This window comes from Bos javanicus, chromosome 4 (genome assembly GCF_032452875.1).
Source record: "Bos javanicus breed banteng chromosome 4, ARS-OSU_banteng_1.0, whole genome shotgun sequence".
Classification (NCBI taxonomy): Eukaryota; Metazoa; Chordata; class Mammalia; order Artiodactyla; family Bovidae; genus Bos; species Bos javanicus.
Genome location: NC_083871.1, coordinates 13,107,464 through 13,134,756, shown reverse-complemented (window position 1 = coordinate 13,134,756; position 27,293 = coordinate 13,107,464). Strand labels below are relative to the sequence as shown.

The 27,293-nt window shown below is 43.2% G+C and overlaps 2 protein-coding genes across 13 annotated transcripts in view; one reads left to right on the top strand and one right to left on the bottom strand.

Annotated features, from left to right (window-relative positions):
• PON1 (paraoxonase 1) overlaps positions 1-15,031 on the top strand; it is a 34,057-nt gene extending 19,026 nt beyond the window's left edge. The window contains exons 6-9 of the mRNA XM_061413492.1: positions 5,720-5,920; positions 7,340-7,421; positions 11,466-11,594; positions 14,610-15,031. Coding sequence (XP_061269476.1) covers positions 5,720-5,920; positions 7,340-7,421; positions 11,466-11,594; positions 14,610-14,768 — 571 coding nt within the window. The 3' untranslated portion in view covers positions 14,769-15,031. The remainder of the gene's footprint in view (positions 1-5,719; positions 5,921-7,339; positions 7,422-11,465; positions 11,595-14,609) is intronic.
• A 2,122-nt stretch (positions 15,032-17,153) lies between these two features.
• PPP1R9A (protein phosphatase 1 regulatory subunit 9A) overlaps positions 17,154-27,293 on the bottom strand; it is a 349,529-nt gene continuing 339,389 nt past the window's right edge. For 9 of the 12 annotated variants that reach the window (XM_061413476.1, XM_061413484.1, XM_061413474.1 and 6 more), the window contains 4 exons: positions 26,726-26,845; positions 25,892-25,915; positions 24,619-24,801; positions 17,154-23,285 (listed from right to left, as the gene is read on the bottom strand). In XM_061413476.1, coding sequence (XP_061269460.1) covers positions 23,076-23,285; positions 24,619-24,801; positions 25,892-25,915; positions 26,726-26,845 — 537 coding nt within the window. In that variant the 3' untranslated portion in view covers positions 17,154-23,075. The remainder of the gene's footprint in view (positions 23,286-24,618; positions 24,802-25,891; positions 25,916-26,725; positions 26,846-27,293) is intronic. The other 3 variants (XM_061413477.1, XM_061413480.1, XM_061413483.1) reach the window with 1 other exon arrangement.

The following is a 27,293-nucleotide window of genomic DNA, read 5'->3' as shown; positions in this document are numbered from 1 at the left end:
AGCCATGAAATTAAAAGACACTTACTCCTTGGAAGGAAAGTTATGACCTAGACAGCATATTAAAAAGCAAAGACATTACTTTGTCAACAAAGGTCCATCTAGTCAAGGCTATGGTTTTTCCAGTGGTCATGTATGGATGTGAGAGTTGGACTATAAAGAAAGCTGAGCACTGAAGAATTGATGCTTTTGAACTGTGGTGTTGGAGAAGATTCTTGAGAGTCCCTTGGACTGCAAGGAGATCCAACCAGTCCATCCTAAAGGAGATCAGTCCTGGGTGTTCATTGGAAGGACTGATGCTGAGGCTGAAACTCCAATACTTTGGCCACCTGATGTGAAGAGCTGACTCATTGGAAAAGACCCTGATGCTGGGAGGGATTGGGGGCAGGAGGAGAAGGGGACGACAGAGGATGAGATGGCTGGATGGCATCACCGACTCAATGGACATGAGTCTGAGTGAACTCCGGGAGTTGGTGATGGACAGGGAGGCCTGGAGAGCTGCAGTCCATGGGGTCACAAAGAGTCAGACACAACTGAGCGACTGAACTGAACTGAACTCAACTGAAAGTTACATATAGTTTCACTGTATATTATTAATACAATTATTTTTTAAGTAGGTAAATTAAGACTTTTAGTTGGAGTTTCAATATCAAACTCTCAAAAATTAATAAAATAGACAGAAAAGTAGAAGGATATAGTAGACCTGGAAAGCACTATGAGCCAATTCAACATAATTAAGATTTATACAATTTTCACACAACAGTAGGATCCAAATTCTATCCAAGTTCCCATAGACTATAAATGAGGGTGACTCTCCTTTCTGATGAGCATAAACTCCTCCAGATGTTCATCCACAGAAACTTTTGAGGACTCAAGCTCCAGAGAAGACACCCCTCCCCCTCCTCCCTTGTTTCCCGGGTTGGCTGGATGCTGGTTTATGCCTCCTGGTCCCAGAGGATGTTCCTTTATGCTTTTACCAAGAAAGCACTCTGCTCTTCTGCAGAACCAGACTTAGTATCTCAAACCCAAACTGGTTTCATGGACAAATTTCACCTCTTGAGCTTATTTGTTCAAGCTTATTGTTATTTACAGTGAAAGTTGGAATTATACATGTTTCTAAGAATTAGAAACACAAACCCAAGCAGAGATCTGTGATCCAGTGCCTCTAAGACCTCCTAGCGTTGCTTCTCCTGCTGTTCATTTGCACATGATTCCTGAAACAGCAGCTTTGTAGTTAACAGCCAGCTCCATCCCAGCTTCCTCCATAGCACAACATCTAGGGAAAAGACACACACACAGATCCCTGATCCCAACACAAAACTGACATCTTCACTTGACTTTGCTGTTGTTTTGTCGCTAAGTCACATCTGACTCTCTGCGACCCCGGGGACTGCAGCCCTCCAGGTTCCTCTGTCCACGGGATTCTGCAGGCAAGAATACTCGGGTGTGTTGTGGTTTCCTTCTCGAGGGGATCTTCTCAACCCACGGATGGAACTCACGTCTCCTGCATCGCAGGCAGATTCTTTACTGCCGAGCCACCAGAGAAGCCCTAGGGTTCTGTTTATGAGGTAATGATGGATTTCCGAAAATAATTTGACACTATCTTCCCACACAGTTTTTATCCTCTAATCGTTATGGTCTTTTTAGACTCTTAACCTTTATTTGAATAATTTACCTGCAGAACTCAATTATCTCAGAATGTGTGAATCTGGATTTCTTTTAAAACATGTGGTATGTACTTGCAGATGTCTAGCAAAGCACCTGCTCAGTGTTAGGGCTCTCCCGCTCCTGTCTTACCTGATGGGGCTGAAGCTGAGGAAACTTGAGACTGCAGAGAAATCAGGTTACTGGATGAAGGCAATTTAACCAATTGGTGACCATTACAAACTACAGCCCAGGTCTTCATCTGCATGCAAGTTCAGAGACCAGTTTCTGCTGGAAGAGTTTGTTCATACCTTCACTCAACAAATGTATTTTGGAAAGAGAATGAGGACACTGAGTTGTCTGGAGACTGTGCCAAATACCGAGATCTAAATTAGGGGAAAGTGTGTGGCCTAGAGAAGCCGGACTAATGGTAGAAATGACAGTGATAATAAAAGTTGAATGAGCTTCCGCTATAACTCAGGTGGTGCAACAGCCAATTTAACAGGTTATTTCATTAGCTTTTTACAAGCATGTTCTTAATTAGGTTTTACTACAATACCATATTAAATTTAAAACAAATGAAGCCTGGGGACACTGCTTCAGGGGACACTGTTAGTAAATGGCACAACTGGAATTTTAATCCTTGAGTCTGGAGCTTGAGTCTGGAGCTTCTGCTCTGAGTCGCTATGAAATAGTGAAACTTATTTTATTTCTTTTACCATTTAACCTTGGAAATCTTAGTTTTGTCCGATTTCCTAGGGTTAGGGTTTTTTTTTTTTTTTTTTCCTTTTGTTGTTGTTGTTCAATAGCTAAGTCGTGTCCAACTCTTTGTGACCCCATGGACTGCAGCACGCCAGACTTCCCTGCCCTTTATATCTCCTGGAGTTTGCTCAAACTCATGTCCATTGGGTTGATGATGCCATCCAGCCATCTCATCCTCTGTCGCCCTCTTCTCCTCCTGCCCTCAATGTTTCCCAGCATTTTCCAGGGTTTTTTCCAATGAGTCAACTCTTCCCATCAGGTGGCCAAAGTATTGGAGCTTCAGCTTCAGCATCAGTCCTTCTAATGAATACTCAGGGGTGATTTCCTTTAGGATTGATCTCCTTGCAGTCCAAGGGACTCTCAAGAGTCTTTTCTAGCACCACAGTTTGAAAGCTTCAATTCTTCGGTGCTCAGCCCTCTTTATGGTCCAACTCTCATATCCATACATGACTACTTGCAATTGCAAATGCATTGATCTTTGGCAATACAGAACCAAACTATAGTTAGTGTCACAATTAACAAAAATTCTGCTCTCCCAACCCGAGGGTTAGCCATGTATATTTTCATCTTTGTATTCAATGGTTGTTTATATGGTTGTCTATAGCATTAATGGGCTTCCCTGGTGGCTCAGATGGTAAAGAATCTGCCTGCAATGTGGGTAGGCCCGGGTTTGACCCCTGGATCTGGAAGATCCTCTGGAGAAGGGAATGGCAACCCATTCCAGGATTCTTGCTTGGAGAATTCCATGGACAGGGGAGTCTGGTGGTACACGGGGTCACAAAGAGTAGGATACAACTGAGCGACTAATACAACAACAGAATAGCATTAATGTTCCAATGACTAATCTATTATAATAGAACAGGTTATTAATAATAATATTATTGGTCATTATTGATCATGTACTATATGCCAGGCATGGTACCAAAGTCTTTGATTAGTTATTTCATTTTATTCATACCCCAACCGTCCAAAATATGGAGAGGCTCAGAGCATACTGACACGCCATGGCCGCATACCACGTTGACAGCAAGCCACAAATGGAGGATTCAAATGCAGCTCATCAGATTTCAAAACTATGACTCTAAACCTTTCTGCTCTGCTCTCTTTTTAAAATGAAAAACAGCAAAGGGTTAAAAAAACATACTAATTTCGTACATTTACCTTTTAAAAAGAGAAGAAAAAAAAAAAAACATCTTTGCAGGCTTCTGCCTGAAGCCCATACAGACTAATCCTAAATTCCTAGACCCCCTTTCTCGGAGAGGAACAGTGGTTACCATTGATGGAGGCTTTGTGAGCGGCAGGCTCACTGCAAAGCGGACGGCAGGCATTGTCTCATTGTAATTCTCACTGCAACGCCACAAATGAAGATGCTGACCCTTAGTCTTATACTAATGAGCTGTATGACTTTGGGAAAATCATTTAACCTCTCTTTGCAGATGAGAAAACTGAGGCTCTGTATGCTTATCAAAGATGCCCAGGAGCCCGGGGTGGCGTCAGAGCTCATGTGCTGGGCCGTGACGCCCTCGGCAGTGGAACTGAGATAATTCTGTCCTGGATAATGGCCCAGAGGAACTTCTGTCACCTCAATCAGCACAGAATGACTCACTTATGTGCTCACAGTTGTACCTATTAAAGCAGAAAAATAGACTGATACAGCTTAGATTTTCAGTAACACAGAGAGAATCAAAATCAGAACAACAGCAATAAAAAATGCCACCGCATCCTATTTCTGAGCTTTTTCGCTCACAGATGTTTCACTCTGTTTAGAATCATGAAACTTTACAGCTGAAAGTGACCCTGTAAGTCTGGAAGATAGACCAGTCCATCTCCTCCTTTTTTTTTTTTTTTTTAAACAGATAAGTAAACTGAGGCCCTGGCATGTTAAATGATTAACTTTTGCTAGATCACACAGCTAATAGTAGCAGTTCAGTTCAGTTCAGTTCAGTCGCTCAGTCGTGTCCGACTGTTTGCAACCCCATGGACTGCAGCATGCCAGGCTTCCCTGTCCATCACCAACTCCTAGAGCCTACTCAAATTCATGTCCATCGCATCATCGGTGATGCCATCCAACCATCTCATCCTCTGTCATCCCCTTCTCCTCCTGCCTTCAATCTTTCCCAGCATCAGGGTCTTTTCCAATGAGTCAGTTCTTTGCATCAGTGCCTAAGTATTGGCATTTCAGTTTCAACATCAGTCCTTCCAATGAATATTCAGTCCATCCTTTAGGATGGACTGGTTGGATCTCCTTGAAGTCCAAGGGACTCTCAAGAGTCTTCTCCAACACCACAGTTCAAAAGCATCAATTCTTCAGTGCTCAGCTTTCTTTATGGTCCAACTCTCACATCCATACATGACTACTGGAAAAACCAAAGCTTTGACTAGATGGACCTTTGTTGGTATAGTAATGTCTCTGCTTTTTAATATGCTGTCTAGGTTAGTCATAGCTTTTCTTCCAAGGAGTAAGTGTCTTTTAATTTCATGGCTGCAGTCACCATCTGCAGTGATTTTGAAGCCCAAGAAAAGAAAGTCTCTCACTGTTTCCATTGTTTCCCCAGATATTTGCCATGAAGTGATGGGACCAGATGCCATGACCTTAGTTTTCTGAATGTCGAGTTTTAAGCCAACTTCTTCACTCTTCCTCTTTCATTTTCATCAAGAGGCTCTTTAGTTCCTCTTCACTTTCTGCCATAAGGGTGGTGTCATCTGCATATCTGAGGTTATTGATATTTCTCCTAGCAGTCTTGATTCCAGCTTGTGCTTCATCCAGCCCAACATTTCACGTGATGTACTCTGCATATAAGTTAAATAAGCAGGGTGACAATATTCAGCCTTGTACTCCTTTCCCGATTTGGAACCAGTTTGTTGTCCAATGTAGCAGAGCTGTAACTAAAATGCGAGTCTCAAGATAGCTGGGTTTTTTCCCACTGTCTGGTGCTGCCTTGAACTGTTCTATATGAGCATAAACAAATGTGGCCTGGATAATGATTCCTGGACTAATTTAATGTCTGTGGAGTTTAGTCTGTCTATACACACACACACACACACACACACCACAGCACTTTTTCCCACGATACAGTTAATAGGTTTTTTCTGTTCCATTGCTATAATAACCTCTTAGGGTTTCTTCAGGTAATCACTGTCTTTGAGGATTGTATAGGCGGGACTGATCACACATAATTCTGGGCTGTGACAGCTGATGCGAAGGTTCCATCGCACACTCTGATTTTACGAGCATACACTCATGAGCGCCGTGTGTGAGCATGTCAGGGTCCATGCTGTCACCCACCTGTGTCACACGTGTGTGTTTCGATTGCAGTTTGAATGACCTTGTCGCTGTGGGCCGTGAACACTTCTATGCCACCAATGACCACTATTTTGTTGACCAGTACATGAGATCCTGGGAATTATATTTGGGTCTAGCATGGTCAAATGTTGTTTACTACAGTCCAGATGACGTTCGAGTGGTGGCCAGTGGATTTGATTTTGCTAATGGAATCAGCATGTCACCTGACCGCAAGTACGTGAATGCCTTAAAAATCACGTTTGTCCCTAGATTCTCATTCAACATGTTTAGAGGATATTCATCTTCTACAAAAGGGGATACATTCTAGCATGTTATTCCAGTAAAAGGATATTGGGGAAAATGTAAAATATCTTAATTTCCAGGGGATAAAATATATCAAATCACAATTTACTATTTTGTGAAGGTTTTCCAGGCGGTGCAGTGCTAAAGAATTCACCTGCCAATGCAGGAGACACAAGAGACATGGGTTCGTCCCTGAGTTGGGAAGATCCCCTGGAGAAGGAAATGGCAACCCACTCCAGTATTCTTGACTGGAGAATCCCATGGACAGAGGAGCCTGGTGGGCTAGTTCAAGGGGTCACAAAAGTCAGATGCAAATGAACAACTGAGCACCCATACTCTTTTAAATTCCTGTGTCGGGGGGAGTGCATTTCAAGAGGGGGTACATACAAAAAACATTTAGTATCACTTTGCTTGCTTTCAAGGAGGATTTTTGACTGTGTCATGAGATTAACAACTTATGGGTATGTTTATATCCGGAGCGCTGGTTTGTGACATGACAGAGAGTTTGTACCAAAATGCAAATCAAGCCACTGCTTCCTTCATCAAGAAAGTGTTACTATGGGGAAAAAGTCAGCTTCATAAGTAGTAGGCTTAGTGGTATAGTTGATTCATGTTATTTTCTGGTGGTCATTCTGAAACAATTCACAGACCAACTCTGGGTCTGGGGACCACACTTTGGGTAAGACCGGTGTATGTATAAAATCCTCTTCATCTCGTATCGTTAAGCATTTGTAGCATACTTAGATGCTTAGTAACATATTCAGAGGGTGGTAACATATATAGAGAAAGCAGCATAGTTTTTACTCATATCGTCTCCTTGTCTTCAAAAACAGCAGATAATCACGCAGTCATTTCTCTCTTTGTTCTGGGAGGCACTGTGCTTAGACTGGCCAGAGATCTTTATGATGAATGTGACACTGTCCTCACGTAGAGGGGAGGGAGTCTTCTCGCAGATCCAGGCCAAGCACTTGTCTTCTCTTGGATTTTCTGTGGCCTAAAACAAGGGGATGAAATGCAGAACCTGGGGCTTGCCATTATGTTGACCAACCAAGAAAAGTGAGATCATGCTTTTGCTCGAAGATGCTAAGAACTGGCGTTAGAGTTAGGCTCCTTGCCTACTAGTTAGGGCCAACTAGTTTTGCGTCTTTTGAAATAACTTTTCAGGGATTAAAAGTCCCCTGTGTGCTGTCAACTCATTGAGTTCCTTCAGAATCCGGTGTGTTTTAAGACAGCTTCCGTTTTCCAGGCTCTAAGCAAAGTTCTCCCCCAGGAAGGGTTATTATGCCTTCATGGTAACCTTCTGAATTGCTCCCCTTCATGGGCTTTGATGTAGCTTTCTCTTCTTTGAAGGTATGTCTATATAGCTGAACTTCTGGCTCATAAGATTCATGTGTATGAAAAGCATGCTAATTGGACTTTAACTCCATTGAAGGTAAGATGTATTAACATTATAAGTTTGTGGGGGTGATAATTAGATTCTAATTGATTTGTGAAATTAGAAGTGAGGAAAAAGGATTGTCTAATTGGAGTGGGTGAGAACCAATTCTTCACTCCTTTATTAGGAGACATCAGCATTGTCTGCATTTGTTGTTCACTTTTGCTCAGCGGCAGAGTGGGAAGTGGCAGACCACACGCATCGTCTATGCAACTTTGATTCTCTCTGTTCCAGTGAATTTCCAGCTTGGAAGTGTGTTCTTCACTTCCCTCTTCCCTCCCCTCTCCCTTCCTCCTCCATGTTGATGGAACAGACAAGAGCCTCAGCTTGCACACAACAGCACTCAGCACAGTATTTACAAAGCCCAGGCCCTCGAGACGGCCACCGGGTGGTCACATTACCGCCTCTCTCCAGCCCTTGCCCCTGCTGCTGAGCCGCTCCTGCCTGAGCATTTCTGGAACTCCCCTGGCAATGTCGTTCCTCAGGATGGGGCGCTTGTCCCGCTGCTCAGGTATTCTTCCTCCAGGTCTTCACACCTCTCTCCTTCACATCTTTCCAGATTTCACTAAAATGTCACTTCAGCGAGGCCTTCCCCTAGACTGCTTCTCTGTAGACAAATACGCACACACACACACACACTTCCTATCTCTTTGATGGCTTTATTTTTTTCCCTTCAGCATCCTTTGCTAACACGTTTTGCATTCATGTTCTCCTTCTCCCCAGTGTCTGTCTGCCTGTCCCACTAGGGTATAAGTGTCATAGGACGGATACTTTCTCTGTGTGTTCCAGGGACAGTTCCCACACCCAGGAGGCACTCAACAAAGTAATTGTTAAATTAACATTCTTCAGGGGATCATCTTTACCTGTACCAATTCTGGTCCGGTCTGAAGGTTTGGATCAAAAGGGGTAAAAACACAAAGAAGCAGAAAGAAGAAGTATATGTAAAGTGGAGGATTATGAAAGTGATGCTTTTGAAAAGACGCAGAGGTCCCTGCCCTGCCAGCAGCGCCCACGGCACTGTGACTCACGGTCACCTGTGACTGTGCCCGTCAGGTGTACCAGGGACCATCGTGAGGGGCTTTATTCCGAGAAAATTGCCTTGAAACCACGTCAAGTGTAATATCATGTTTGACATTAAAAATCATTGACAGGGCTATGACAGTTTGGTATTTGCTGCAGTAAAATGGAATTTCACACACTCAGACTGGCTGAGGGGATAAAAACAAATTGTGGTTATCACAGTAGATACTTCTGCCAACTGAAACTTAAAGGATTTTATAAGAATAAAACCCCATCCAAGGTACACACAACACCGAGCGATAAAGGTGCTACTCCTGTCGATTGAGGGCAAAGTTTATTTCCGGTTTGTCTCCCACTGCTGGCAGAAAACCCTGCTGGTGTCCTGACATAGTAATTCAGGTGAGCCTCCCCTCTCCTCAACTAGGTAACGTCATTCTTTCTTTTGGAGGATCGTGTTAATCAAGTCCAGTTGATTACTACTGGGGTGCCAAGAAATTTGAGAAACTAGCTGGGTTGTTACTAGGATTTGTGATGAAATGTGGACGGGTCTGTGGCCTAAGTGTAGTGTATACATGGAATGAAATATTCCTCAGCCCTGGAAAGGAATGGAGTGATTCACGCTAGAACACCAATGAATTTGAAGACATGCTAAGTAAAGTTATTATGCTAAGAATACTTAGCATAAAAGTCCTTATGCTAGATACAAAAGGACGAATATTCTATGATTCCACTTACATGTGGTACCTAGAAGAGGCAAATTCGTAAGGAGAGAGCAGGACAGGGGTGACCAGGGGATGGGGAAGGGAGGACTGGGGAGCTACTTGGTACAGCTTCTGTTTGGGATGATGAAAGGGTCTGGAAATGGAATGTGGTGGATTCATGACATTTTGAATGTAACTGATGCTACTGAGTTGTACACTGAAAAACGGTTAAAATGAAAATTTTCATGTTATGCATATTTTACCACAGTAAAAATGATCCCTTCTTCAAAACATTTTCCAAGACACAGCCAATGAATTAGTCTCACTTCAGTGAGTTTCAGTTCTCTAAAAACTGGGATGTTTGTTAATACAGGATACCGTTTTCCCCCAAGAGAATCATTTATTAAGTTTCCTTGACCAAGGCATGCAAAAGTTTCCACTGGACTTTGTGGAAGCGTGATTCATGGTCTGTACCTGCGGTTGGTGAGTTGGTATTGCTGGGAACCATGCATTTGCAAGGGAAGAGCTTATTGCTGAGGCCAAGATGGGCTCCCTGTTGGACTGTCCAGCTCTTCCTGGGCAGAACACAGTTCTGCCCCTTGCTCAGCTGGTGCCCATGGCAGGAGCTTGTTACTGGTGTGAAGAATGAATGGGACCCTAGGCTTCTGGGTCCTTCTCCCACTCTTACTGCCTACCCTCATCTCTGCAAATTTTTATCTGCTGCGGAATTTACTGGTTGGCCATGACCCCTTCCAAAGATAGTAGCAGTGCCCCGAGACAAACTTTTTCCTCACAGGAAGATGAACCGATTTGCAGGGCAATAGGGCAGGGATGTAGGGAACAGACATGTGGACACAGTGAGAAGGGGAGGGTGGGACGAATTGAGAAAGGCGCATTGACATACCTGTGCCACCCTCTGTGAAATAGCCAGCTGGTGGGAACCTGCTGGAAAGCACAGGGAGCTCAGCTCGATGCTCTGTGATGAGCTAGAGGTGTGGGACGGCAGCTGGGGATGAGGGGAGGCTCAAGAGGGAGGGGATAATATGCATGCACACACACACACACACACATATATCTCCTCCCTATGAATACACATATATATCTCCTCCCTATAGATAGATAGCTGATTCACTTCATTGTACAGCAGAAACTAACACAACATTGTACAGCAATTACGCTCTGATTAAAAAAAAAAGAAGAAGAATTTAACATATCAGCCTAGAATGCCTGATACTGGGGTAGATGGGGTTTGGGGATGGAAAAGACTTAGAGATGACTTTGGCCAGAGGACATTTACTCAACCACCTCCCTTGGCCAAACCTGCCTGTTTCCAGGGTAGGAATGAGTGATGGCACTGCATGAAGGTAAAAAGGAGGTCCCTTAACATCCTTGCCCCTCCCAGCCAGGTGGGGAGAGCCCTCGTTTTGAGTGGAAAGCACAGGGCTCCCACAGTTGTCTGCCCACGCTCTGGCCTTTGCGATGAGTAGCCGCCAATTGTTCCAGGCTCTCTGGGCACTGAGGTATGCTGGCCTCTGTTTGAGGTACATGGTAATATTGTTTATCCAACTGAGAGTTAGAGGTAGACAAATAGATGTGATTTCTCCCCGGTAGAAGGCAGCCAAGATGATGAATGATGGAATTAAGAATCGTTGGTATTATTTATGATCCTGGTACAAAGCCGTGACAGCAATCTGTGCAGTCAACACATGCTTGCAACTTATATTTAGAAAATAAACAGCAGAGGAACAGGGAGTCGAATAACATCAGGAAGCTGAAGAAGAAACTTTTCCTCAACTTCAAGGCACAAATTAGACCCCAGGTGACCATTTCTCCTCTGGCTGCACAGCCTATGATTAGCCATTAAAGAAGAGCCTACACTTCACTGATGCTCTCATCAGAAATGAATCCACATTTCCTGGTTGTTTTCAGAATGCTTATAAAAATATCATTTGCACATGCCGTTTTCAAAGGAACTGTTTTATGCTGCACTGAAAAAAAAATTTTGTTTTCACTTCTGGTTTTAAGTTCATGCACAGATGTTAGTCCAAATGCTTTCATATCACTTTTAATAGTCTTTCTTGGTTTTTCTGATCTTTCCCTTCCCTCACGTTCTGGAAAATGGCAAAATACTAACACAGATGGAGAGCTAGAGGAACTCCCTGAGTGCTGGTGAAATGGGCAGGGTGCAGAATTGTCTCGTCCCTGGAGCAGGTGTATGGTGCCCAAGGACGCCACGAGAGCTTTCTCTAACGTATTGCTCCATCTCCTTTCAAATTTTTTATTGCTTGTTTTCTTTCTCCCTTTGGTTTTAATCTACAAGTCTCTGGACTGTGACACACTCGTGGATAACATATCTGTGGATCCTGTGACAGGGGACCTGTGGGTTGGCTGCCACCCCAATGGCATGAAAATCTTCTCCTATGACCCAGAGAATCCTCCTGGATCAGAGGTTAGTTTGAGAAAAGAATCATATCAGCGCCTTCATTCCCAGCTAGTTTTCTCTTGAAAACATAAATCTCAATTATATGTGCAAATAAAAGGGAGATGTGGATAGATGACCTAAATGATCAGATAAAGATGGAATTTGACTTTGGGAGGCATTTGAGACAGAGTCTAGGTGGGAGACAGATGGTACCTGTAAACTGGGTGATTTGGGGGTTTAATGAGGGCGCTATGCACAGAGATGTGGGCACAGGTAGGGAAATGAACGGGGGAGGGGAACGTGGTACCCCAGGGCCACCACGGACGTAGGCACGGCTACCAGAAGCCCAAACAAGGTGAGAGCTGTGTGTGGAGGGGCTGCTGGGAGGGGAACCTGGCCTCTGGTTGAGGGATGGCGCCAACCGAATGAAGTCATGGCCCCACACGGGGTGGGGGTGCGGGGGCAGACACTCTGCCTCCTTCTCAGGCTGCCCACCCCTCTCTGCTGCTGCTTCCTGTCAACCTTTACTGGGAGGTGGAGGGAGCCCTGAGCAGGCTCTGGAAGGCTGAGCGGAGTGGAGGAAGAGCCTGGAGGGCTGGGTTAGGACAGCCAGCACTGGATCGGGCTCTGTATCTTTATTTCAGTAGTGAGTTTCTCCGACGTGGCCGTTCACAGTAGTTTAAAAAATATAACAGGCCACATTGTTATGGTCTAAACATGTGTGTTACCTGCCTTCCTGTTCAACACCCTTTTCCTGAGTGTCAGTGCCTTTGCCAGTTCATGTAACAGAGCAGCTGCAAAGCAGAGATGCCATCCCCTCCAAACCGTCCAGGCAGAATGGGAACGTAAATCCTTGCTGGAAAGATCTGAGCTTGAAAGACCTCTATCTTAGTTTTAGTATTCAAAGACTCTATTCACGTCATTGGTCTTTTTCTCAGTGGATTATTTTGACAGTGCAAGCAGGAATTTGAAACTCATTTTGCCATGAGCATCTGAATGTCTGTTGCTGCTGCTGCTGGTGCTAAGTCCCTTCAGTCGTGTCCAACTCTGTGCAACCCCATAGAAGGCAGCCCACCAGGCTCCCCCATCCCTGGGATTCTCTAGGCAAGAACACTGAATGTCTACTACGACTTAACTCGGGTTTTCTACTCAGCTTTCAGTTTCTACTAATTATGCTGATTATTTACATCAAGTACTCGGTGTACTTTTAGTTTACTGTTATGTATTCTTTTTAAGGGGCTCCCTTGGGGGTGGGCATGGCAACCTGCTCCAGTATTCTTGCCCGGATAATCCCATGGACAGAGGAGCCTGGAGGGCTACAGTCCACGGGGTTGCAGAGTTGGACATAACTGAGCAACTGAGCATGCATTCTTTTTAAAGCTTTAAGAGTCAGTCTCATTCCACCCTTCACCCCTAAAAAAATTTTTTTTAAAGCCTGTGTCTCTTGGATAAGAAACAAAAGCCAAATATGTATTTCCAATTACATGTTGGCCCTTCATAACCTTTTCTCTGGGTTTACAAGACAACTGTGATTATGGTGAATGGCAACCCTTTGTGCCTTTTGCTAGTTCTTAGCTATTAGGACTGCTGCATGGTATGCTCAGTAGAATTGAAGAAATGTATGCTGTGGCGTGTTCACTGTTCAGAACTGGGCAGAATGTTAGATTCTAATTTGCTCTTGCTTGTTAGCTCATTTGGTGAACTTGAACCATTTGCTATAGCACGGACTCAGTTTCCTGTTCTAGAAAAAAAATGCTTCCTTTCTAATGATGAATCTGGTAAAGAATAGCAAAAAGTAATAACCATCCATTATCTAATGCACTGCCCCACGCAAGAGTGACTTAGTTTTAATAGAAAGTGGTTTCCTAAAGCCAAGGTGCACCATCAAGTATTTCCCCAGTAAGTAACTTCTACATGTGAATGCTTTAGCAATTTCCTAAAATATCTGTTTTTGGTGCCAGCTGTTTTGGAGTGGTCCTTTTAAATAAGTGCATGGACCTTTTAGTAATCAAGCACAAGCCTTCCTAATCTGTCATACTCAGTGTTTCTGTATGTCAGCATCTGTTCCTCAAGTCATTGTATTTTCTCTTAAAGCCTTCAGAAGAACACCAACTTAAAGATGAAAGGGAATTTAGAGTTAATATAGTCCCACCTGAGCAGGGCATGTCAACCCACTCCAGTATTCCTGCCTGGAGAATCCCATGGACAGAGGAACCTCGTGGGCTGCAGTCCATAAGGTCACACAGAGTCTGACAGGACTGCAGCGACATAGCCAGCACAGCAGAGAGCCCCACCCATCTCATTCTACAAACAGAAACACACAGTAAGCGGAAGATCCCAAGTATAGCCCTGTGTTCCTGCCTTACAGCGAGCTTGTGATACTATGTGAATCATATGAGATTACCGTTTCATTGGCCCAAATTGTCAAATATTGGCTATCTTGAGTAGTCAACTTGAATACTACTATACTGCTGCTGATGATATAATCATGTTTCTGCTCAACTAAATGAAGGAAACTGAACTCATAAAATCTTACATATTAGGAGTTGGGACCTTAAGTTCAGAGGAATAATGAGTGTGGAAGAGAGGTATGTTCTTTTTGGGCAACAGTCTTTAGTTTTGTTTTGTTTTTATTCCCATATTTAAAAACCAAGAATTACGTGTAAACATCCAAAGTCCAGACTTACCTGAAAATACATGAAAACTGGCCTGAATTCCAGCATGGCAATATTTGACAGTTACTGAGTAAGCCCAGCTCCATCCTGTGGTGTACCACAGTCCTCCTTATGGCCCCACACACAGGCTACGTTACCGTCTTACGGTTCTTGCTTCTATAGGTCTTTAGAGTGTCTATCTTTGTTAAAGATGATCTGATCAGAATCTGTCATCTTTGCCAATGAGGAAGTAGATATCTATAGAGAGTCATTTTGGAACAAAATACAGTTCACCTAAAAGTCTCTTCTTATGGAGAAATGACCCCGTATTTAAAGTTATGTCTCGAGTGACTTTAAAAAATACTAATGTAATGTTATTTTTGGATAGGTGCTCCAAATCCAGAATATTTTAGCAGAAGAACCCAAAGTTACAGTGGTTTATGCAGAAGATGGTAAAGTGTTGCATGGAAGTACGGTTGCTTCTGTGTACAAGGGGAAAATGCTGGTTGGAACTGTGTTCCAGAAAGCTCTTTACTGTGAGTTCTGACTGGCTGATCCGTACCCCTACCCTGACAAGTGGGAGCTCTTCACTACAACTGCTTGCCACATCTGTGGGGGCCACAGTGATCTCATCTCAACAGTGAACGCTGACCCAAAACTTGGACATCACAGGAGATGGAGATCTGTTTAGCTGGGAACAGATACTTCGCATATGGCTTTTTTGGGCATATAATATCAAATCAGTCTTGGAATATCTGAAAACTTCACTTACCAATAAAAATCCTTTAAATAAAATTGCTAAAATCATCACATCAACTGTCAGGTCTTAAGTATTTTAAGTATATGTGACCCAGAAAGTCCTCTCCCGAAAACATGTGTTCCCTGGAGCGTGTGAGCTTGTTGCTGCCGTGTCCTGTCTTGTTCAGGGAGCAGGATGAAGTCACATGTCATCAGCGCCCCAGCACTCAGAGCCTTCAGTTCATGTGCCGGACAACCAGACGTGCAACCAAGGTGTCCTCAGCCCCAGGCTCACCTAACCATCACACTTCCTGGCACACACAGACTCATTCCCATCTTCCCTTCTAAATAGGACATTCCCAGAAATGGCTCAGTGGTAAAGAATCCACCTGCCAATGCAGGAGATGTGGGTTCAATCCCTGGGTCGGGAAGATCCCCTGGAGAAAGGCAACCCACTCCAGTATTCTTGTCTGGAAAAGAAACCTGGTGGGCTACAGTCTATATGGGGTTGCCAAGGGCTAGACATGCCTGAGCTACTGAGCATGCCCGTAGTAAATATAAACCTCAATTACCCCAGCCCTCCTCCACTCTTGCTTATCCAGTCCCCCCAGCAACGGCAAGTAGGAAAATCCTCAAATTCTTGGGAGTGTCATCACACCTGACGATGATGAGTGTCTGTTATTTCAACACAAATTGTACATTTCAGTTTCTCTGACTTGATAAAAGGAAGAAGTTTGTTCACTTCAATGACTGGGTATAGAAGGAAGTCCATAACTGATTCAGGTAAAACCAAGTGCCCTCAAAGACAATATTGTTGTTGAAGTGCTGTAGAGGTAGGTTTTCCTTTCCTATTTCTTATCTTCCTATTTTCTTTTCTTATTCTCACTTGCTGTGGAGGCTAAGAAGAAAGCAATGGAAATGTAAACAAATAAAAAAGAAAATATCAACAACCTTTGGTTATCTTCTGAGAGATGTGACGAGGAAGAGAAGATGACTCTATCATTTTCTTATAAAAGCTGGTTTGAAAAGGTTACCCATCTTCATTTATTTGTGTTTGGAAGGTATGGTTTTCAGGCTGGTTTATTTCTTTGGGATGACAAGGCAGGCCCATTAAAAACAAAGTTTTACTGAGGCACGTTCCATGATGATGGTCTGGCATTTTGGGGAAAATGCTCTGCAGAGAAATTGAGCACTGCCAACTGCTGATAATTCAAGACCCCTGACTTAAGGTAACAAATAGGAACATCTTGTTTGGATCAAAAGAACACCTTACTCACTTTAGGATTAGAGTTATCTTAATCACGATTTCAGTGGACATAATATCCTGTGCTGGATGAGTGCTCAGTGATCCAGTGGTGCCGTTCACGGCCCTTGAACTGGATCCTCAAAAACACTGTTTTGAGACTCTCAATGGCTGTGGTGCTTCGGTGGGTATTTCCTTTGAGAAGAATCACTTGATATCAATAAAATGACTATACTCTGTTCTCTCTTGTTCTTGGCAGAAGGAGCAAATTCTGCTCCCCAAAGAAAGTTATCCAATTTGACATAGCTTATGCTCCAAATCATTCCAAAAGGGAAACATGCTTCCCCTTGGTTAGAAATTTCATGACAACTCCAAGGAAGAGAACAGCTTGGTGCATTTATTCCATGATGCTCAGATCTAAATTTGTGCACTGCCAAAGGTTTAGGCACAGAAAAATTATGGCCTGTGAGTGTGTGAGAGAAATTAATATCCCTCTTTTGTTATATTCAGTCTTCTGAACATTTAGGGCTTTAGGAATCAAACTGTTGAAAGGAACCCCTTCCTCTGGGATGGCCTGACTTGAAGCTTGCCCCATGCCATGAGGCCAACTGCCAGCCTGTGGACTGGCCTCAGACCTGCTCCTGGCTGACAGGTATCAGAAGCCATGATGGTGACGACGTGGATAGAAAGATGGTTGAGGGAACTTCTAGTGGAAGCTTTGATCTTTTAACTTTATTCCCAGTTGCATAATTGTGCTTTCAAATGCAGTCCTAGCTGCCAATTTACACTTTACCAGGGCCAAAATTTATTTTTAGTGTCATTTCCATGGAAAATGTGCACTTTGCTCTTGATTGATAGATGTATTTTGACAGTTAATACAGGTTTACCCAGTCAAGGCTTGTTTTAGTTGAAGGTGAAAATAGAAGAGAAAAAAAAAATTACTTCAACAGATCTTAGTATTTCTCTTTTTATTGCATTCGTTGTCTAACAACAATAATACTCATTGGCAAGAAATTTATTTACACTAACAAATTAAATTTAATCACAGGTATTTTTAGATTGGTCAGAAAACAAAGGACCACTGTGATATTTGCTTTGAATGCCTCTGAAAACCAAAGAGTAAGAAATGGCATTTGAAACGAACAATCTAGAGAAGTACATAGTAACCAAGCACAAGAGAACAATCCAGACAGGGCACTATTGTCTCTCCCATGCAAATGATCAGACATCAGAATGTACAAATCAAAATTTTCAGATAACATGCTATCCGTACTTATCGAACTTAAAATGATTTTCAAACAACTCTTTTCCTTTTAGTGATACAGAAAGAAAGATGAAAATAAATCGACTTCTCAACAACAGAACAGAATTCATTTTCTCTCTCTCGTTTTCAGCCGGCCAGTTTTGTAAGTGATACACAGGTGAACTAGTGGTTTAACTGTGACACCATTAAAAAATACAAAAGCAGTAGTGATGATCATAAATAATATCAAGGAAAACATAAACATATATATATTTAAGGGTTTTCACTAAGCACTAACTAAATCTGATGTTGTTGGGAGATGCTATCTAGCTGGAGTGCCTCTTAATTTCCACTTGTTAAGGTGATTTAATTATTTTGGCCAATTGTTCTTTCATGGATGAAAGATTAAATTCTTAACAAGAAGTCTGGGTGTGTGAATCAGATAGCTGAAGGAAACAGAACTGTACACCTTCCAACAACACACTCATGCTCACATCCACTTGTGTTATGTTTGGTGATGACCTAACCATGTCATCACTCCAAAAAAGAAGTAAATCAATGGTCCTGTGATAGCAACGCTGCCGTCAGAGAGACGGCGGTTAGTGACTGCAGTGTCACAGTGACCAAACACATTTTAGAGTGTGAGTGAATGCACAGGAACACGCAGTGCAATTTTTAGCCAAGGGAACTGCAGTCTGCAGTTGAAAATGCCCAAAGCTGCATAAACGTCTGAGCTTCAGCTCAGCAATGTGCAATTTTGACATCAAAGCATCAGCCAAACGTGTGAGGAAATTTCATCTTACTAAAATACCGAGTATCTAATAAACCAATTTTACCAAAATATATAAACATGTAGAAGGTAAGTGCATTTAGTAGAAATACATTAAAAAAAATCTCTTAAAATCTCATGAGCCATTCAATGTACACACACACACACACACACACACACACACACACACACGTGGCAATAAGGCTATGCTACTGCTCGGGGTCCTACCTGACATCACCAAGTTCCATATGCAATTCTGTTTATGCTGTGAGACTGTAGTTTGTGTGTGTGTGTGTGTCTGGTGGGAGATATAGTCACACACATGTAGTTCTGTACATCAACACAAAGGCATGCACATTCTCGAGACGTTGCCTCTTGCCTTCTTGTTCTTTACCTCATTCATTCTTGAGTCCCTAGCAGCTTGGGGGTTGGGACTAGGGTGGGCCAAGGATCAGAAATCACGCTGTTCCTTTCATCCCCCACTCTGTAGGTCTGAAAGCAGGTCACAAGCCGTGCTTGGTTCACACACTCACACGTGTGAGCCTTTGAGTAAACACGACTCCCTCAACACGTCCACACCGACGTGCCCACACAAGCACGTAAGGATCCTCTCTTTAGCGTGAGGTAGACCCTGATGTTTCCGTGTTCCAGGAGAAATTACTTCTGCAGGCTTTTTCTTTGCTTTCTGACTTTTCCATTGGGTCTATTCGATGCCATTACTTTAAATACTACTGGTGTACTGTCTGTGTTATTTTTTTTTCCCCAGTGTTTTGGATCAAGACCAACTTTCCTGAGACTTCAAATGCCTAAAACAAATATAAATAAGATCTGCCTGCATACACAGACTGTTCTTCAGGAGGGAAATTTCTGAAGCGCATTCATATTTCTTATGACAAGGAGTCTTACTAAAAATTTATTTCCCACCCCCATCTTCATAATGAAAACAATTCTAGTAGGAAATAGGGACATTTCTGGACTTCATCCTTAAATGCTTAGTTTCAGAACAGTATACAGGTAGATCCTTGATTAAAGGTAAACTGGAAAAGGTATTTTAAAAACTGAGCTTTTCTTTTTCATTTAGAAAGCACTAAGGACTTGGCATTAAGCAAATGAGATGAACCCTCATGACTGCGGTCCACCAAACTGAAACGCCTCTGAACCACAGCTCTATTGGGACAGTAAATTTAGTTACTCAAATGGAAGTTGATAATTTGGAAATATCTGGATGTAATCAAGGGACTACATCACATCCTAAGCATAGATATTCCTTTCAGTTTGGAACTTCTTGAATACTGTGGTCAAACATGGATGCTCCTCTCTTGCAACTTGGCCTGTATAACCTTTAACACTTAAAAATGAGTTAGAATAGCCACATAAATGTTAATTTTCATTTACCTTTTTAAAATATAATTCTAAAGCATGTGTTAGTCCTATTTCACAAAGAAATTCTGTCTTCAGCGAAAAACCATAAAGGCTAGTTAAGGTGCTAGATCAAAAACCTGGCTTGGGCCTAGTAGTAGATTGGACTGGGATAGCTTAAGATTGTAGGACAGCAGTGACTACAGGAAAAAAGGCAAGGGCTCATTTGGTTCCTGTCTCAGCCTCTTAGCCCTTTCTTTCCGACGACAAAGAAGCACCGCTAGGGTTCCCGTTTCGCGCCCCCTACAGGCGGAGTTCGGGATCAGTGCCCGTCACACTGCAGTCAGGAACCGCGGTGGGTTACAAGTGCGTACCTGCTGCGCAGGGTGGGAAACCCACGCGAGCCCCAACTAAAGGACCACAGCATAGAGTAGCTTTGTGGTCATGAAACTAATGGTGGACATCATCAGTGTGTTCGAATGGGCAAAAGTAAGTTTCCACCCAACACTGCTCTGCAGTAAACTGATTCAGGGGAAAAAAACAGGAGAAAACTATTACATAACCTGTGAGTTACTTTAAGGGAGATAATCTTAAATAAAGTAATCTAAGTTTTTAGTGGAATACCCTGCCCCGGACACTCAGCTCACACAACGCTCCGTCCACCATCTGGCCTCTCCACAATTCCCTGTCCCCTAAAGCATTGCCTGTACCCCCAAAACACTTTTGGCTACTGCAGGTGTCATACCGAGCTGTCGTTTAGGGAATACAGTTCATAGTAAGCAGATATTCCCTTTTTGTCCATTTTCTGACAAATAAAAAAGCTATTCAATACAAAGTCTTTAATGTTCATGAAGCAACAATTCTGTGTTAAATTGTAAGGATACTGAAAACCACTAGCGTTAAAGTAAGGATTGTATAAGACACTGGAACCTCAATGAGGCATCATGCTCCAGAGTCAATAAAGAAAATAAAGTAAAACAAACTGTTCACAAGATCTGAGGTCCTTCACTTTGTTTTCAAATCCTTTATCAGTCTGTTTACTTTTTATCCTTTGTTGGACAATCAAATCAATTTTAGCAGTTTTAATTAAAATAACTCATTAAGACCTAAAATTACTATAATTTAACTTAAAAAAAGTCAAAACAGTTATAATACAAAATAAATGATTTGAAGAATAAGAATTCAATTTATAACATTGTCAACTGGTCATTGATCTAAATATTGGAAGTGTACAAATAAAGTTAAAGAACAATACTTCTAAGACACTTAAAAATGCAATATAATCATAAATTATGTGCAGAGACTGAGACTTACAGACATTTCCAGTATATACATCCATTTTCAAATATTACCAAAGTGTAAACAATGAGATAATCATCCTTCTATTTCCACTCCTAAAATGAACACAGTGAAGCTTCCAGTATGATCCAGATCACTTTTTTCCCCAAAGATAAGCAAAAATCACAAACATTTACAACAGCAAGCACTAGCATTACCAGATTTTGACTAATTTAGTCTTTTAGTATTGAAAAGATTTGCTGAATTTTGTAGTTAATTGATAGTGGTTCCTGGTTTCTCATGACATTAATAAACAACAAAGCACCACACACCTCAAAATATTAATAGAGATTCCAGTATGGCAGTTTCATTATCATACCCCAAATGAAGACAGAAGAAAAATAGGTAGTGACTTCAATAATTGTCAAACACAATGTTACTTTATGTTTCTGAGGATCGAATGGATGATCTCTACCTGGTGACAAAGGGACTGAAGCTTAACAGACAATACTCTGTTACGGAAAAGGAAACACACCTCAGGGAAGAACAAGATCACAAACTTCTAGTTTAGACAATTTTAGATTTCAAATATTCAGACAAGCAAAAAAAAAAAAAAAAGCACAATGTTCAAAATAGGAGATGGCCTATATGGTAAGAAGCCCCTTTAACATTATTTGTTCCTTGTAACCTTTGAAAGCTTTCCCCTAAGCTCTGTGTACAGAACATTTTCCAGTAGAAGATAAGGACGAAGACCCCCTGAAACCGAAGAAAAGGAAGTAAAATACTTGTCCAGGAATTCATCTGGCCTCAACTCTTGTTTGGAAACTCGTCCTCTGGAAAGTGGATGACCTCATTTTTGCAGCCAATGCAGCTAAGAGAACCAGATACGTGAGCATAAAAAGCAAAAGAGCAACAACAACAACAAAATCCATCATTTGAAATTTCTCGAGGTGAGTTGATTTTCTCCTCCATCTGCCCCACTCTCCTGCACTTGAATTAGTTTGATGAAACACTTAAATCCTTAATACTGGCTTTAAAATAAGGACTGCATCGTGTGTACCATCTTAAACACACTTTACCTGTAAAGTGGAACTCTTCAAGGAATGAAAGAGACCGGCTCAGAAAAACCATTCAAAACATCTCTAAAATATAACTGACAGCTCTCCTTTACGGGAACATTCTGTGTGCTCAATAAAATTGCTTCTCTGGTTGAATGATAGTCAAATCTAACTTTTCTCTAACTGGTATTTCTATTCTTCTTAAAAGTACATTTGTTAAAACTCTAACTGAGCCCACTTGGGAAATCTTGAGTAGAAAATATGTGATGAGTTCCTGATTGTGTCATAGTCAGGCTGAAGACCAGCCCGAATGTTCCCCAGGAGAGGAAACCTGAAAATGTTGGTTTCCTTAAAAATCAATTTCCTGTTCAATTTGTTGGGAAGAAAAGGAACTGTGCGGTGTGTGTCGGTGCTGCTGAAATACTGAACGTGCAGCAGTAGCAAAGGAAACACAGATCCCAGGATCCCATGGCTGCATTAATGCTCGAATTTTTCTTTGTTTGTCTAAATCTGGAGGATAAATGTTACCCTCAGAACCCCAAAGTAATATCCACATCCACATTCTTAAGGCTTTTGCTTCCTTCTGGGGTTAGCAAGTAAGCGTAACTCTTTTCTCTCTTCCTGATGCCTAGCAAACAGGACAATTTGCCGGCTTTTAGCCATAGTCGGTAATTACACGGCAGAGCACCCACATTTCCACGGTGGGGCTGTCTCACAGTCCAGACGCCAGCAATGATGGGGAACCTTTCTCTCCGAGCGGATTCTGCAGCCCCGATCCCAGGGCAGAGCGGTGCTCCCGGCCACGCTCAGTTTCAGGACCCCGTGCCGAAAATGCATGGCGCTCCGCTGACAACGCCAGGGTGTGCCATGCTTTTGCTGGACAGGGTCACGCTGGTTCTTCAAGTGACACCACCCACCCAACACAAAGAAACACTGCTACTTTGTGTCTCTCGCAAAGGAGATCCTTGGTTTGTTACTAAACCAAAGGGGGCTTGGGATTATTTCAGTAGGTTAAGATTAAGAGTGTACTCTATGGATGCAGAAAATTGCAGTTATTGAACACACGGTTCCCCAGTCTGCCTAGAGCACATAGCGCTTGTCATCAGTGTCTTATTTGTCCTCCAGAGGAGAGCAGGGCAGGAAGAGGTGGAAGCGTCCCGGGTGCGTCACTGCTCACTAGCACCCTCTGTGGCCGCGGCCATCTTCTCCGTCTTCTTAGACTTCCTCTGCATTTGCTCTTGTTCCTTCCTCCTCAGCTTCTCTCTTTGTTTTTCCATTTTCTCCTGGGCCTTCCGAGCCTTCTCTAGAGACACCTTCATTTCCTTCAGTTTTTTTTTGACCACGGCTCGGTCCTGGGATGATGTCATTCCGAGGGCCTAAGAAGGAAATGCACACACAAACCATCTGAAAACTGATGACCCCGTTTATGAGGAGGCTGATATCACGAGATAGTCCAAACTCAGGAACTGACAGAAACATAATCCAAGAGGTAGAAAATGAGGAAGGGCGGAGTACATTTGCTAAAGGTCTACGTACTGCGGGGCTGAGCTTTACTTGTTCTTTTGCTTTTTGGAGTCCTGAGCACAGTACAGTGTAAACCTCAGCAAGTAAATGCTTTCTGAACTGGTAGTTAATGGGCAAATGAACAGCGGAAGGGCACAATTTGTCTTCTCCAACCTTTGGGCTGTACTGCTAAACTCATCACTATTTTCGCAAGCTCGGAGCAGGCCCCTGCCACCCATCTCCGAGGGCTCGAAGAAGGGCAGGAGGGACTGGAACGGCTTCCCTTCTAGCAATGCATTCACTGACAATGGAAACCAAACATGCCTCCCAGGACAACAGCGCTGGTGTCAGCATGACTAGCCGTTCCCTCCCTGCAGGTAGACCCGTAAAGGAAGCCTGATCATAATGAGGAGCTTGCTCGATAAGCCTGGAATTCAGAATAAGGGGAGCTGGTTACATATTTTCAGTGTTTCACGACCTTCAGAATCAACAGCAGGATGCATCCATCTCCCCAACAGGGACAGGCCTGTCGATGGGCCTTCATATTCACAGGCTATTGATTGAGCTCTAACCTTTTCAAGACCGTCAAGTGATACTCGGCTGCCATCAGCCCAGCAGGGCGCCTGCGTGGGGGTGGTGGGCTGGCTGTGAGCTCCTTTTGCCCTTTTTCCACAGGGTAGGTGCCACCTCAGACTCTAAAGGAGATAGGCGGGACAGGTGAAAATGAGAGCGTGATGGCCGGGGAAGGGAGGACATGGCCTGCTGCAGCGGGAGGACAAAGGTCTGGGGAGAACACAGTCCTGATTTGGAGTGGTACCCAGGGAACAGTGAGGGTGGAGGAGAAAGGACTTCAAAAGGGGAGATTCACGGATCTGGATTTTAACTTTAATGTCATGGGAGAGTCCACATTGGCCATTATTAAAACTCACACTACAGAGGAAGTAAGCAGAGGCAATACATGGACCATGTGCTGTTTGGCAGAAGCAATGGATGAACCTCTAGCGCTCCTGCTTAGCAGCCTATTGTTTAATTCAGAACCCAACAATTTTCCAAAACCTCCTTTACCACTGGGAAATGATTCAATGTCCTCTCTGCTGACCGTGGATGAGAAGTACCTCTCAGATATGCAGAAGGCTCTTATCTAATGGAAACATTTCAGGTGCTATGAGTAATACAGATTATACTTGGTAACATACAGTTCTTTACCTTAAGTTTATTTCCATCCAACTGCAGGAGTTGCTCTCCAGTGATGTTTTGGGCACTGAATTCAGAGACATACTGCTCCAGATTTAGGCTCATTAGCCAGTGAGAAACCTGCTGCACGCTCCATTCATGAACGGCCCGATTCGGATACTGACTGTGTTTGGGAGACTGTCCGTCATCAAGGATCTGAGGTAGGAATGTTATGCAGGGTTGTTAAAGGACCGAGAAGCTGTAGCTCAGTAGGAATGTGATGCTATCGAAAAGCCAGTTCTTGCCTACTAGAGCCACACCTGCTTTTAAGCCCTAGAGTAAACGAATGGGTCTAGCTGTGTGTGACACACACACAGTGATCACCTTTACAGTTTCCTTAGGTATTTGGAAATTTAAAAATTCCCCCAAACAAAGCAGCATTTTAATGTAGGTAGGAAGTTAATAACTGAAAAATACATTTAATATCACAAGTTTTTACATTAAACCACTTTGGAAAGCTTATCAGATGCAGAAAACAAGTACATCATTTATCTCTGTATGTAATGAACTGCTCTGCATTGGTCCTCTGCTAAGACATTAGAGATACGTAAAGATACATTTTAAAATACTGAGGTATATATTTTACTTAGAAGGGGAGCAGTAAGCCCTCAAGCATTCTTAGTAGGGGAAATTTCACGGCCATTATTTCATTTGAGCAGCAAGCAAACCTGTAAGGAAGGTGGGATAGGTAATTCACAAATTATCAAATTACTTTTAATAATTGAGGCAAGTGAAGCTCAGAAAGTCTACAGACCTGTCCGAGATTATGCAGCTAGCAAGTGGCAGAGCTCAGCCCTTAGTAGTTTATTCTAAATCTCTGGCTCTGTCCGACACAGGAGAACACTATGAAGACTGCAAAGGCAGCTTGGTTTTAAGACCCACTAGGCTGAGAGGAGATGACGATGGTGATAAATCTGGGAGAGAGATGGGAGCACCTTAGTGACCATGCAGGGAACACAGGAGGAAATGGGGAAGCTGAGATGAGGGCAAGGGGGTGAAACGCAATGGTCTGTGTCAGGCTAATGGTGGTGGGAGACACACCAAGGGGCTCTGGAGGTGGAGATCCTTTTGAATGTCTTTTCCACTAAGATTGAGACAAGGGCAGAGAGTGAAACTATTTAACATGAGGAAACCCACTGCAGGGGAACACTTCCTGTCTAGTTTGATTTTAAATCATTACAAAGAAAGAAAAGAAGCTTCAGACGCTACCCCATAAGCCACCACACACCGCCCACTGAGAGCTCACCTCATCATCTATCATATCCAGGCTCTGAGTGAGAGAGCAACAAAGGAATCAAAAAGAGAAGTGTTATAGGAAGCACGCATATGCAGTACACATTTTCCATACAATTAAAATCATGCCAGGTCTGAAGAATACGGACAGAAAAATTTAAGAGGAATAAAAGTTTTACAAAGCAAAAACCATGTTAGAAAGAAGTAACTAGGAACAGATATTTTGGGTGAATCCATCTTTACTTATCGCGCTTCTCTCCCCGACCCCAGCCCGCTTCTAGTACTGGTATTTCTTTCTTCTCCTTATCTCTCGGGGCACTGAGTCACATGAATTACCAGTCTAACTTTCTGCCTCTCCTGTACACAGTCATCTCCCGAGAAGTCATCACAGTACCCACCTGACCCTGGCTTCTAAGTAAAGGTCTTCCCTACTGGTCCCTCCTGATCAGAATCACACCTCTCCCCCGTCCCCTGTGGTGATCCTCAACCAGGGGCCACGCCTGACTTGGAGGGACCAGCGGGGGTGGTGGAGAAGCTGAGCGAGGGGAAGGGTGGGCTGTGCAGCGCTCAGCAACCCAGCCGCACCCCTCTGTGGAGGGCCATCCCATTTACATCCAAGAAAGGCCGAGGAGTTCCCTGGACAGCTTAAAGGGGCTCAGAGACAGAACGTGGCTTCTATGTTGAGGCAGACAGTGGGCGAAATCACAAGGCTTTTACATCAAATGTGAAACCATAGTCCTGATGACTGATCTGCAAAATCCGCCTGAAAACGTTTTTGTCTGCGACAGTTTACGGGTCACGTGCACGATCTGAGAAGGCAGCTCAGCCGCCCGTGCCATGCACATACCTCGTCGGATGAGAGCACCAAGGACTGAGAGAGTCCGGGCGTTTTGGGCTCTGCTCCCAGGCCGCTCAGGTCTGCTGAACTGGTGCTGCTAGGACTGAAATCGTCATTGAAGGTAAAATTCTGAAAAAGTAAAAAAGCTCAGTGTTAAATGAGCATGGTGAGTGAGCCAGAGAGAAGCCTGCTTACAAGCTTTAGAGAGGTTCTTTTTAGTCCTCTTAGAAGAGATGCAGATTTGGTTGGGTGGCCTTCACCTGGCAGTGGTTGAGAACTCTAGCCTTTTGTGCTGCACACAGAATTCTGGGCTCTTTCTCTATCACATGAAAGGCCAGGCATTTTAGAGAAATGAGTCTTCAATCTCTCTTCAAGGGTACAGCATTCATTATCCTCTACAACTGCTCAGAGGAGTCATGTTAATAAGCCTATCTCCTTTGGCCCTAATTGTGACGAGTAACAGTGTAAGTAAAAATACAAGATGGTGTGGCGAGCCTGAGTTATTAGGAACAGATGGCAATCCAAATTAGAAAGGTAACTTGAGCACCCCCTAGGAAGGACTGCTTGCCGCTGGCCG